This window comes from Narcine bancroftii, chromosome 4 (assembly GCF_036971445.1).
Source record: "Narcine bancroftii isolate sNarBan1 chromosome 4, sNarBan1.hap1, whole genome shotgun sequence".
Taxonomy (NCBI): domain Eukaryota; kingdom Metazoa; phylum Chordata; class Chondrichthyes; order Torpediniformes; family Narcinidae; genus Narcine; species Narcine bancroftii.
Window position 1 is genome coordinate 64,455,651 of NC_091472.1, and position 13,257 is coordinate 64,468,907.

Genomic DNA, 13,257 nt, shown 5'->3' on the forward strand with positions numbered 1-13,257 from the left:
CCTAGCATTCCAGCCCCACACATCTGACCTACAACTATCGGGCAGGTTGAGCCAAGCAGAGCTGGAAGCACTGAACAGGCTCATTTGCTCACTCATTGATCCATTGAGGCCAGCTGGTGGACGCTTCTGTCACAGCTGTTTTTGTTCATTTATGTTTGGGATACAAACATTTCTCAAGTACGGAACCCTGTTGTAACCAAGGGATATCCTGCAATACTTTAATTTTTTTGTGGCCAAAGTGCAGCCCACCAGATAGAATATCATGCACAGATGGTAGAAGTGGCTATAAAATGGACTTTGGAATGGAATCCATAATTTGATACAACTACAAAGACATTGGTAGTAAAGTCTAAATTCCCAATCAAACCTGATGTCAGGCAAGGCAACCATCTCTTCACTGCCTTGTTTGTATATCGTATTGAGTTTTTAGCTGAATACAAAAAAAAGAGTAGAGAAGATTCTAAGCTGGGGGCAAAGGTCACCTAGGTCAAAGCTGACTTGTATTTTCTTATCATTGCCATCTTCACCTCTAACCATGTTCATCAATCTGTGGATTATTTGCACTGCCTTTGGGGTCTGTTTAACTTGGAGTTAAACAGTGCATAAACAGATCCTTAGACACGAGTCCATGCCTGCCATCACCAGGGATGCAGTGCTGCCGAAGCTCACCAGTGTGCCGCTCCATCACCTCAGGGAGCAGCTCCGGCATCTTGCCACCATTTTTGGTGAGCTCTGGCACCTAAAAATTAGCACTGCACCCCTGCTATCAATCACGTTTTTACACAAATCGTACATTAATCCCATTTTTATTCTCTGGTAAATTCATTCCTATAAACTCTCCAAGATTATATCACTTATCCACATTTTTGGGTTAATTTCAAATGGCCATTATATGAATTGAGACGTATTTCTTTTTGACATTCTCCAACTTTTTTCTTTTTTCTTTGATACTTTAGGGGAGGGTTGGTGGGTGGGTGGTGTATATATTTCACATTTGTATTTAATTTTTTTTGTTTTATTGAATATGTAAACATGGATATGGTTTTTAAAATTCTTAAATAAAATGTTCAAAAGAAAGGTATGGTCTCACAAAAGCTTTGTATAATTGTAGCAAGACTTATTTACAGCAAACCCCCTGTTATCCGAAATTCAAGCAAGTGAAAAAAAAAGTGGAAAATAAATAGATAAAAAATATGGAAGTTAGTTTGCCAATCATGCAACACGTAATCCCAAACAATTGGAAAATTCATTTATCTGGTATCTATCAATCCCCATCGGTGCCGGATACCAGGGATTTACTGTACTTCATTCTCCTTTAAGTTAAGGCCAATATTCCATGTACCTTCTTAATTAAATCTACTACCAAAATCCTAACAAAGGATGCATTAATGCAATAAACATTAATGTTTAATCTTTTCTATTATTCCTATTAAATTGAATTTCCTATCAGTCTACCCCATCTGTCATGGGGAAATATTTAACCTCCTTCAATATTTAACTTTCTTCCATCTGCAGACTCTTGACATCCTCCTCACAATTTACTTTCACGTCTATTTCTGTATCATTATACTAGATACATTATACTCATTGTCTTCATCTAAATCATTCATGTAAATTTGCACTGATCCCTGAGGTATTCAAACTTGATCATGACCTATACTCTTTTCCTCTAGTTCTCCTCAGTTGACTTCAAATTCCCCTACTATTAATATTCTTTACAACTTTATTAGCTTTCTCTTTTAACCTAGAATCATTCTGAACCTTGGTTAGCCATGAATGGATCACTTTTCTTTCCATGGTTAACTAAGGGAAATTTTGATTCACTGAAAATGTAAATCTTTCAAAAATTAGATGTGGAATTGATTACTGTAGAATGATTCAATTACTTTAGATACATTTGTTAAACAGTCAGATAAAACTATATACTTTCATGCACATTATAGAGATGAAAGATTTTAAAAATGTCTTTTTTAATTTTTTTCTTGTATTTTATCTGCAGATTTTCAGAAATGCACATATATAACAAACAGATTGCCCAATTAAGTACTGTACTTAACATTCTTTTGTTTTAGGGACCAAAGTTGCTAGCAAAGCAGCCCATAGTGAGAGGATATTTGTGGTTGAGTTTCGTCCAGATTCAGACACACAATTTGTTTCCGTGGGGGTGAAGCACATAAAATTTTGGACCTTAGCTGGTGGAGCATTGCTTTCCAAAAAGGGGATAATTGGAACTATGGATGATGCAAAGATGCAAACCATGTTATCTGTGGCCTTTGGTGCAGTAAGTACTGTTTTGAATTACTTCAAGAAAATTAGGAATTTACATATTTGGAAAGTAAAATTATGCCCTCTTTAATTTTAGCTTTTCTAATCCAAAAATGCTTCCTTCATAACCTTAGAGTCATATTGTGTTTATACAAAGCATTAGAAATTATGTAACATCAAATTCCCTACATCTCAGTACTAATCCACAAAACTGTGTTTTCTTTTGCTACTTTTTAGTCACACCTATGGTATGTGTCATCTTCCTCCATTATAAATATCTTTGTGTATATTTATTATGGAAATTGCTAGTGTAAAATTGGCAAACTTAAACCATCGATAGTCCTGCAGCACATCAGTTTTGGCTCTTCTATGGAAAAGCACTTATTTTTCAACCAGAATGGCATTTTCTGTTGCATAGTTGACTTTAATAAATAGTGATATTTGTAAAACATTTATTTAATGTTTTGCATGTATTTTAAGCCAGGCAGCAACATTCTCGAAATAGCTCATGGGGGCAGCTGCAACCACAGTTTACTACAATACAGCCTGCAGTGTATCTGTTGGTTGGATTATGTTGGAAACATCAACATTGTAGAGGTGTCAAGAGACTTTATTCATCAAACAGTTAAGAAGGTGCACTTTTGGAATGCCAGGCAAAATTCAGGAGAACGAGAACTAAAGATGGTGACTTATGTCAGGTGCTATAAATATTTCTCAGTTTTATTCTGTGAAGCCTGTCTACTGCAAAAGGTTAAAGTACAAATATCTTTGTAATAAAACTCCTTTGTAAAACTGTTTTATAGAACAACCTTACTTTCTCTGGTGCTATAAACGGCGATGTATATGTCTGGAAGGATCACATTGTAATCCGAGTTGTGGCAAAGGCCCATACAGGACCTGTCTTTACAATGTACACGACATTAAGGGATGGCTTGATTGTCACTGGAGGCAAGGAAAGACCGTAAGAAGCATTGTTATTTGTTTTACTGATTTTGTATCTATCCTGATAAGAGTATATTCTATTTCAACTGATTAGTATTTGGCAGAAGCATAATTATATTGTGATTAATTTACTTATGGCTTCTAATAAGTCACAAATAGGATTGTACATATCAGAATAGAAGGTGGAGCTAGACCATTTGACCCCTGTCTCTCCTTGTTATTCAGTGAGATCCTGTACCATTGTTATTTCCCCTGTTGTCTCGAAATACGTCCACTCTGCCTTGAATACACTCCATTTCTCACAGTTCTCAAAAAAAATCACTTAAACTCTGGCTGAAAAAAAAATTCAAATCAATCTTGAATGGCTGACTCCTTTTGTTGAGATCATGATCCATGCTACCAGGCATCTTGGCCAGGAAATACATCAGCCCAGCAAGAGCTGCATATATTTCATGATGATAGTTTATTATCCTTCTAACTTATAAAGATGTGCTACCAAACAACCACATTAGTCAAGGATATGTGATTAATAGGCTTTAATCACCTTTAGGTGTCAGCACATCTTGCATGTTGCTGGCCCGGTTCCAAGGCAGATACTGAGGGAGAGGTTTGGGTGTAACAGCCTTCAGGGGGATATCCGGGAGGGAGGAGTCATGGGTTCAGGGGTAGGCCAGCCCATAAGCACATACATACAATATACATAGTGGTGGCACCACACCCTTTCTTTTAAAACAAAGTTCAGTGGGGAATGATGTGGTACAATGTTAATTACAGATTTATCCTGTCTGACGGTCTTTTCAATCACTGGGACCGTCGCAGGGTTTGCTGTGGCACAGCTGCTTGTTCCCAGGCAGTGTCTTGTGTGACAGACGGTAGCTCCAGTGGCTGAAGGGGGATTGGTACAATGGGATTATTCGGGTGTTTGTGTTTGGGGTGCTAGGTTAGGTGCCAATGGCAGGGCCAGTTGGTCAGGGTCGGAGCCAATGGCAGAGTACCCTGCATGCGCCAGGTCCAGGATGGAGACGGTGTCCTGTTACCCATCATGGTACTCCATGGAGGCATATTGGGGGTTGGCATGGAGGAGGTGGACCTTCTCAACCAGGGGGTCAGTCTTGTGGTACCTGATGTACCTCCGGAACAGATGGTCCCAGGGTTCGTCAGCCAGGATGGCAATGTTTTTACCGATGCCGACTTCCTGGGGAAGGAAAAGAGCCTTTCATGTGGTGTAGTAGTGCAGAAGAGGGACCTGGAGATGGGCAGGCCCTTCGATTTTAGGGTAGGAGAACTGCCCGTCAGATAATGGCATTCTCCCTTCCTATCTGTCCATTCCCCCTCAGGAGGTTATAGCCCATGGTCCTGCTCATGGCTATGCCCTTGGCCAACAGGTACTAGCGCAGCTCCTCTCTCATGAATGAAGATCCCCAGTCACTATGAATGTAGCAGGAGTATCCAAAAAGAGCGAAGATGCCACACAGTGCCATGATCATATCTGATCAGGGGATGGCAAAGGGGAAATGGGAGTATTTATCTATCTCCCTTAAAGTTCATACTCAGCCGCTCGAAGGGGCAGGTAGCTTTGATGAGGTGGGTTTTGTCTCGCCGGTAGAACTAGGCGTTTACACTCAGCACAGAGCAGGCAGTTCCTTGCCAACTCCCTGATATCTTCAACAGCTAGGGGATGTTATGGGCTCTGATGAAATGGTAAAGCCTGGTGATGCCAGGTTGGCAGAGGTTGATTATGAAGAGCTTGGAGGCGCTCCAACTGCGCGTTGGCGCATGTCCCCTGGGACAGTGCATCAGGAGGCTCATTGAGCTTCCCGGGCCAGTACAAGATCTTGTAGTTGTAGGTGGATAGCTCAATTCTCCACTTCAGCAGCATTTCATTCTTGATGTTTTTTCCCTGCAGTTTGTTATTAAACATAAAAGTGACTGCACTTTGGTCAGTCAGCAAGGTGAATGGTTTTCCAGCCAGGTAGTGCCTCCTGTGGTGCACAGCTTCCACTATGGCCTGGGCTTCCTTTTCAATGGCTGAGTGCTGAAGTTCGGGGCCCTGGAGAGTTTGGGAGAAGAATGCTATTTGCCTGCCCACCAGGTTGAGCATGACAGCCAGTGCGAAGTTAGACACATCACTGTCCACATGGAAGAGGATGGATTCATCCACAGTATGCATCGCCGCCATGGCGATGTCGCACTTGATGCGTGTGAACACCTTTTGGGCTTCTGTTGACAGAGGTAAATTGTCACCAGTGGGTGGGCTTTGTCTGCGTAATTGGGGACGCATTGAGCATAATGAGAAAAGAAATCCAAACACCTGTTCAAGGCCTTGAGGATCTGGGGCAATGGGAGTTCCAACAGAGGGCGCATGTGGTCAGGGTCTGACCCAATGACGCCATTCTCCACCACGCAACCCAGGATAGCCAGTCATGAAGTGCTAAAGACACACTTCTTTTGGTTATAGATCAGATTGAGGCTTTTGGCTGTCTGGAGGAACTTGTGTAGGTTGGTGTCATGGTCCTGCTGGTCATGGCCACAAATGGTCACATTGGACTTTGGAAGACTGAGAACCTGTTAGTGACCACGAAGATGACTCAGAGGAAGTGGTAGAGGCGGCCGTCTGCCTCGAAGGCAGTGTATGGGCTGTCCTCTGGCCAGGTGGGTAGTTGATGGTATGCCAACTTGAGGTTAATGGTTGAGAAGACCCGACACTGGATGAACTCATTTACCATGTTGGCATTGCGGGAAGGTGGGTAGGCATCCAGCTGGGAGAAACAGTTTATGGTCTGACTGTAATCGATGACCATGCGACATTTCTCTCCGCCCTTTACTACCACCACTTGGGCTCTCCAGGAACTGGTGCTGGGCTCTATGATCCCCTCTGCCAGAAGCTGTTTGACTTTTGCTTTGATGAAAGCTCTGTTCCCAGGGCTGTATTGCCTGCTCTTGGTGGTGACAGGCTTGCAGTCAGGGGTGAGGTTCTCAAACAGGGGCACCAGTGGGACCTGGAGGGTAGAGAGGCTGCAGGTCATGTTCGGAGGGGGCAGGTGGCTTAGGAATTTGGTGTTGCAGACCGTGAGGGCGGGTGTGAGCCATCGAACTGCATCCGGACGCTCTGTAGCTACTTTGGAAGTCCAGTCCCAGTATGACTGGCGCGCAGAGGTGGGGCATGATCAGGAGTTTAAAGTTCTTATACTCCATGCCCTGCACAGTCAGTGTCACACTGCAGCAGGTACGGATCTTGGCTTAGTGAGATTTGGAGGCCAAGGAAACCTTACATTGTGCCGAGGTGTGGTGATATGTATATACTGCTGTGTATGACTCGCTCCCCAGTCGTTCCTCCCTTTGTGTCGCTGAGGCCACTATCGGCGACCAGCCTGCCCATTTCCCATCGCCATGTTGGTTTTTGGCAGTAGGGTACAAGTACTGGGGGGGGGGGGGGGGAAACGTGGCGTTCGTGCCCCATTGGCAGTGGTAGAAACAGCACTCGCTGTTCTTCTCCGTGCGCCCTTCGCATTGCTGCTGTGCCACAGGTACCGGTGGTGTCTCTGGTGGGCTGGTCGAGGTGGCAATTCCGGTTGTGTAGACTGGATGCATGTGGAGGGAACTCTGCTGTGGCGTGCAGAACAGCCTGTCTGCCTCCTTGGCTCCGAGGTGTGGGGCGCTGAAATCCATGTCTGACACTGCTGAGGATGCATCTACTGCTGGTTTCGAGAGGAATAGGGCCTCAAACAGGAAACAGTCTGTATACCCACCTGCCAGGGCCACCATCTTGTGCATTAGCTCGGAGGAGTTTCTGTCGCCCAGGCCCTGCAAGTTGAGGATTCTGATGGCACACTCGTGCCAGCTGATCTCTAGGGTGTCGAGGAGGAAACGTTGGAACTGCTCATACTTGCTCTCCATCAGTGGGTTTTCTATGAAGGACCTTACTTTGGCAGCTGTAGCAGTGTCTAGGGTGCTGACGATGTGCCAGAACTTGGTGTCCTCTGAAACAATTCCCCTGATGTGGAACTGTGACTAAGCCAGCTGTAGCCAGTTCCTGGGCTGGCTTGCCCAGAACGGCGGGAGATGTATGCCCACCACTTTGGTCACAGGCACTCCAACTATGGATTCAACCAGTTGCTGCATTCTCGTGTGATCAATGCTGGTTCCATAATGTTGGAACCGTTGGGTCACCGCTGTAGCGACTGCTGCAGCGGCACTACCAACTAAATAGACATCCACACAGCATGAGAGTGAACCAAAGAATGACTTTGTTGGTTTGAATTTGCCATGTCTCCGCGCCAGCCCGCCCACTTCCGGTGATGTATCCTCTGGCTTCCAGAAGAGACATCATCGTGTTGCGGTTTCACTCTCCGCCCAGCGAGCTGCTACGCGGAAGAGGAGGGCTCCTTAGCCCGCACGTGGCGCTAGGTGTGGGCTCCTTCTTGGCAGTGAAGGGGAGCCCATGCCATCTTGGGCCAGCCATTTGTGGCAGCGATTCGGCCCGTTCAGTCATGTGGCCGCTTGGCCCGCAACACCACTGCCAAAATTAACACACAAATAGTAAGGGACCCAGTACCAATTCCCATGGTACATAACTGTTCGCAGGTTTCCAATCACAAAAGCAATCCTCTGCTACCACACTCTGTGTCATATAATCAAGCAATCTTTGCACCCAGTTTGCCTTGAATCACTGAGTTCTAACCTCTTGGACTAGTCTTGAATATGGACCTTATGAAATGCTTCACTAATGTCTTTATATAACATCAACCATACTGCACTCAGCTCTTTACATCATAGAAAACCTCAGTCAGAATCTCCCACCAACAAAGCCAAATTAACTATCCCTAATCAATCCTTGCCCTCAGTTTGTATTGAATTTGACCCACAGATATTTTATAATCCCTATTGCTGACATATGACTCACTGGCCTGCAATTACATGTCTTTTTCTCTTGTTGAATAAAGGAACCAGATTTGCTGTCCTTCAATCATCTGTCACTTCACCAGTGGCCAATGAAGATTTTAAAAATGCCATGTTGACTGCTGTGCACTTCAGCAGGTGCATGTGCGCAGGCCCGCACCGATTACGATGCCAGATGAGCATGGTGGTGCATGCGCGGTTGGTTTGGCTCCAGAAGCGAATGGTTGGAGCCGGGGCCAGCGCATGCACAATGGAGCATGCGTGCTTGGGATCTTTGTATATTTAAATATAGATTCTCTCACGTGCTTCTTCAGTTGGAAATCTGAGGAGGGTGAGTTAGGTGTTGACAATTTCTGTCGACTGTTTAAAACACATCCAACCAGCGTTAAAGAAAATTAAGCATGGTTGAACATCGTTAAAGATTGTTTAGCATTGTTAAGTCATGTTAATAAGTCATGTTAACATGTCAACCACATAGAACGTTACTTAAAGGCTTTTCATAGAACATTTAAAAAGATGGTTACTAGTTTTGTGTGTTAAAAATAAAAGATATATGGTAAATACAAAAACAAAATTAAATGTCAGTGCCCCAACTACCTTCACCCTTACCTCCTACAACACCCAGGGTTACATCACATTAGGCCTGGCATATATTGACCTTTTTGTATGCTAAGGGATTTAATACTTTCTTATTCACCTACGGCTCCTAGAATGCTTCCATCAGCACTGTCTCCGCTCCATCCTCAACATTCATTGGAATGACTTCATCACCAACATCGAAGTACTTGAGCTGGCAGAGTTCGCAAGCATCGAATCCATGCTGCTGAAGACCCAACTGCGCTGGGTGGGTCACGTCTCCAGAATGGAGGACCATCGCCTTCCCAAGATTGTGTTCTATGGCGAGCTCTCCTCTGGCCACCAAGACAGAGGTGCACCAAAGAAGAGGTACAAGGACTGCTTAAAGAAATCTCTTGGTACCTGCCACATTGACCACCGCCAGTGGGCTGATATCGCCTCCAACCATGCATCTTGGCGCCTTACAGTTCGGCAGGCAACAACCTCCTTTGAAGAAGGACAAAAGACAAAGGAGGAAAAACCCAACTCCCAACCCCAACCAACCAATTTTCCCTTGCAACCACTACAACCGTACCTGCCTGTCCCGCATCGGACTTGTCAGTCACCAACGAGCCTGCAGCAGATGTCGACATACCCCTCCATAAACTTCATCCGCGAAGCCAAGCCAAAGAAGAAAGAAGAAAGAAAATTAATGATAATATACACTGGAATATCACCCTCCCCCTTTCCTGGAATTTCCATCTGCAAAGTCTATCTCCTTAATGAATATGGAAGAGAAATATTCATTTAAGGCTTTGTCCATTTCCTACCTCTTCATGCATTGGTTTCCCTTGGATCGGTAATGGTCTTCTGTCTTTTCCTGGGTACCCTTTTGGTCTAATGTACTTAGTAAATGCTCTGTGACTTACCATTATAATATATATCAGTACTATATCAAGGCACCTCCCCCTTGAAAGGGCCCTCCTATTTCAATGTTATTGATGTCTTCAATACTTCAATATTTCATTTTTAAAATACTATCACTTTTAGATTTACCAGCAAGTAGCTGGTCCTAATGTTTGCTGTGGTCAGTCTAATGATTTTAAATTAGCCTTACACCAATTTAGAATCTTAATTTCTAGCCCATCCTTTCCGTAATTGGTTTAAATTGAAATTAAAAAGTTATGATCACTGGCCCCAAAGTTATTTCACACTAACACTTTAGCGACTTCATTTCCAAGGATTAGATGTAGCACTGCTTCATCCCAAGAAGGACTATTAATTTACTGCCACAAAGTAGCCCGAATGAACTTTAAAAATTGCACTTTGTTTAATCCTTTAACAATAAGGTACTCTCAGTTAATATTAGGGAAGTTGCAATTCCCCTACCACTATAACTTCTATTACTGAAATATACAATTCTCTTACTAATTGTCCCTTTAATTCCAAAAGGACAAAAGAAGGAGGTGCAGTAAAACTCTGGGATCAGGAAATGAAGCGATGTCGAGCGTTCCAGCTGGAGACTGGGCAACCTATGGACTGTGTTCGTTCTGTCTGCAGAGGAAAGGTCAGAAACACAAATTTAAAATGATTTTTGATCAATAATTATTACTGCAATATTTTCAATTAATTTCATTCCCCAGAAATGTATTTAGATTGTGTGAGAATTTAATTAATCATCAACAAAAAGATATATTGGATAGAGTGTAAAATAACTGATGGATTAACTGTCATTTTTTTTGGAAAATCACAAGTTAATATAAATAGATAATGGTGAACCTTAATGAATTAATGTGCAGAGGGATCTTGGAGTTCAGGTCCATAACTCTCTGAAAGTGGCCATGCAAGTAGATAGGGTGGTAAAGAAGCTGTATAGAATGCTTACCTTCCTTGGTCAGAGTCAGGAAGTCATGTTGCAGCTGTATTAAACTTTCGTTAGGCCCCACTTGGAGTATTGTGTGTAATTCTGGTTGCCCTTATACCAGATATATATGAGACTTTGGAAAGAGTACAGAAGAAATTTATCAAGATACTGCCTAGAGGCTCTGAGAGATTACTTGGGATTTTTACATTGGACCATCAGAATCTGATGGGAGGTTATAAAATTAAGAGAGGCATAGATCAGATAGACAATCAGAATCCTTTTCCCAGATATTTTCAAATTGTCAAATGCCAGAGGACATGGATTTATGATGAAGATGGGATTGGCGGTGGGATTGCACAGAAAATGATAACCGCCTGCAACAGACTGCCAGGGGCACTGGTGCAAGCAGATATAGTAGAGTTCAAGAGGCTTCTAGAAAGACATTTGTATATGCAGGGAATTAAAGAATATGTATCATGTGCAAGCAGTGGCATTTTAGTTTAATTTGGCATCATGTTTGGAGCAGACATCATGAGACAGGATATCTTCAGTCTCTCATGTGTTTCCTGTATTATTTTATATTCTACTTGTGTTGAAAATGCACTGTTGAAATAAATCATTCAGTAAAGCTCGGCAAATAATTAGAACTGCTCTATCTGAAGAACTTTGAATTGTGGAAATTATCAACATGGAAGGCAGTACTGCAAAATTATTTGTCATGATGAAGGTCTGAATGTGACAGTGGATCACTTTCCATCCTGTTTGCATTTCAATGTTGGAGATTCAGCTGCTACCAGCTTGAGTTGGGTCTTTAGATGGGTAAAAAAAAGACTCATCAGAACAATCTCACACCCTCTTTTAAAGCTCACTCGATTCTCAATTCCTCATCAAATCTCTGTGTCAGTTGTATCAAAATGAAGGGAAGCAAGTTATTATTGGCTTCCTTGATAACAACTGAATTACTTCTCACCTCCATCACTGAGAAGGATGGTTTCCTAGCTAGTGGTCTCAACTGACAGGTTGGAACTAACTCTAACTAAATGATCTGTTCATATTTCCCATGATGTTAAGAAAACCAACCTCACCACTAAGATCTACATCTAAAGCTGTGCAGTGTTAATCTCAAAACTGTTTTTGTTTGGATATTATATAGTCACTGACATGATGCAAAAGGACTTCCAAAACTGAAGCAATCATTCTTTTGTAGCGAATCACTGGAGGCTTAATTGAACCAGCTCAGGAAGTTCCAAGTGACATCGTGACCTCAAAATGCAATGATGTCATTTGGAACATGGGGGGTTTTAAAAAGCTGCGCGTGACTATTTGAGTAACGACTTTTACTGAACTTCGACTCAACTACGTCTGATCATTTTCTCATTCTTCATTTCGCACTGTGACACAGTTGCTACTTGGTGACACCAACAGGTCCAAATGGATTTTGAACCCAACATGGACAACACAGCGGATTCGCTCAAACTGCTTGACTTTTGGGCCACTCAACCTAAAGTTTGGTTCTGGCAAGCTGAGGCACAGTTCCACATTTGCAAGATAGAAGTGGATGCCACTAAGTACTATCATGTGGTAAGCGCCCTTGACCAGGACACGGTGGTCGAGTAGTGGATTTCCTTCAGAAGCTACCAGCTCTCAGCAAGTACTAAAAGACCTCCTTCTCTGGATTTACAGTCTCCCATGATGTGAGCGAGCTTCACAGCTCCTCCATATCGATGGCCTGGGGGACCACACCCCTTTGGAGTTAATGAACGACATGTTGGCACTGTCAGGCAGCCATAGGCCTTGCTTGCTCTTCAAACAGTTGTTTTTAGAGCATATGCCAGAAGACATCTAACTCATGTTGGCTGACAAGGACTTTGATAACCCTCGAACAGTGGCCACCTATGCAGACATTCTATGGCACGCAAAACAGCAGTGCTGCTTCACACCCAAAGACCCAGGTTCCACAAGTACCGATGACGAGGGCACACGTTCTCCCGGACAAGCATGACACCATTTCAATGGCTACTGCGGCTGGCCACTGTTAGCAGCTTACTCTACGTCTGGGACGAACTCTCTCAGTTCAAATTTCTAGTCAACACAGATGCAGAGATAGTGTTCTTCCTCCTTCAGGCTTTGACACCCGTATCAGGAGCATGGGTCCAGCCCTCAATGCAGTGAACAACAGTTCAATTCATACGTACGGTACACAGACTACACCCCTGAAATTCAGAGACAATAACTTTACATGGAAATTCATTCTTGCTGCTATGTCCCAGTCATTGCTGGGTGTCAACTTCCTCAGAGCCCACTCACTGATGGTGGACTTAAAAGGGCACCATTTGGTGAACACCACAATGTTCCAGACTTTCCACCTTGGAAAAGCCAAACTATCCACCCACACTGGACACCGTGGAATACTTGAACAATGAATTGGCCAAACTTCTTGTAGAGTTTCTGGATATTGTCACTCCACTGCCACATCCAAACGTGGCGTCGCACACAACATCCTCACCTAAGGACCTCTTCTACACGCTTGAACCTGACACCTGCCCCCCAACAATTTGCTGCTTGCTAAACAAGAGTTCCTCAAAATGGAGGAACTTGGAATCATATGCAGGTCTGATAGTCTGTGGGCTTTCCTGCTACATATGGTGCCAGAAGCCAAGTAAGGCAGGAGACCTTGCTGGGATCTCAACAATGCTACCACTACAGACCGCTATCCTATGTCCCATATACAG

At 43.5% G+C, this 13,257-nt stretch overlaps 1 protein-coding gene across 6 annotated transcripts in view; it reads left to right on the top strand.

The window, feature by feature from the left end:
- Positions 1-13,257, top strand: part of LOC138760632 (echinoderm microtubule-associated protein-like 6) — a 371,242-nt gene that overhangs the window by 335,044 nt on the left and 22,941 nt on the right. For all 6 annotated transcript variants that reach the window (XR_011355764.1, XM_069931442.1, XM_069931441.1 and 3 more), the window contains 3 exons: positions 2,073-2,281; positions 3,069-3,226; positions 10,114-10,228. Coding sequence is in view for 5 of the 6 variants with exons in the window: in XM_069931442.1 (XP_069787543.1) it covers positions 2,073-2,281; positions 3,069-3,226; positions 10,114-10,228 (482 nt within the window). In the remaining variant the exon portion in view is untranslated. The remainder of the gene's footprint in view (positions 1-2,072; positions 2,282-3,068; positions 3,227-10,113; positions 10,229-13,257) is intronic.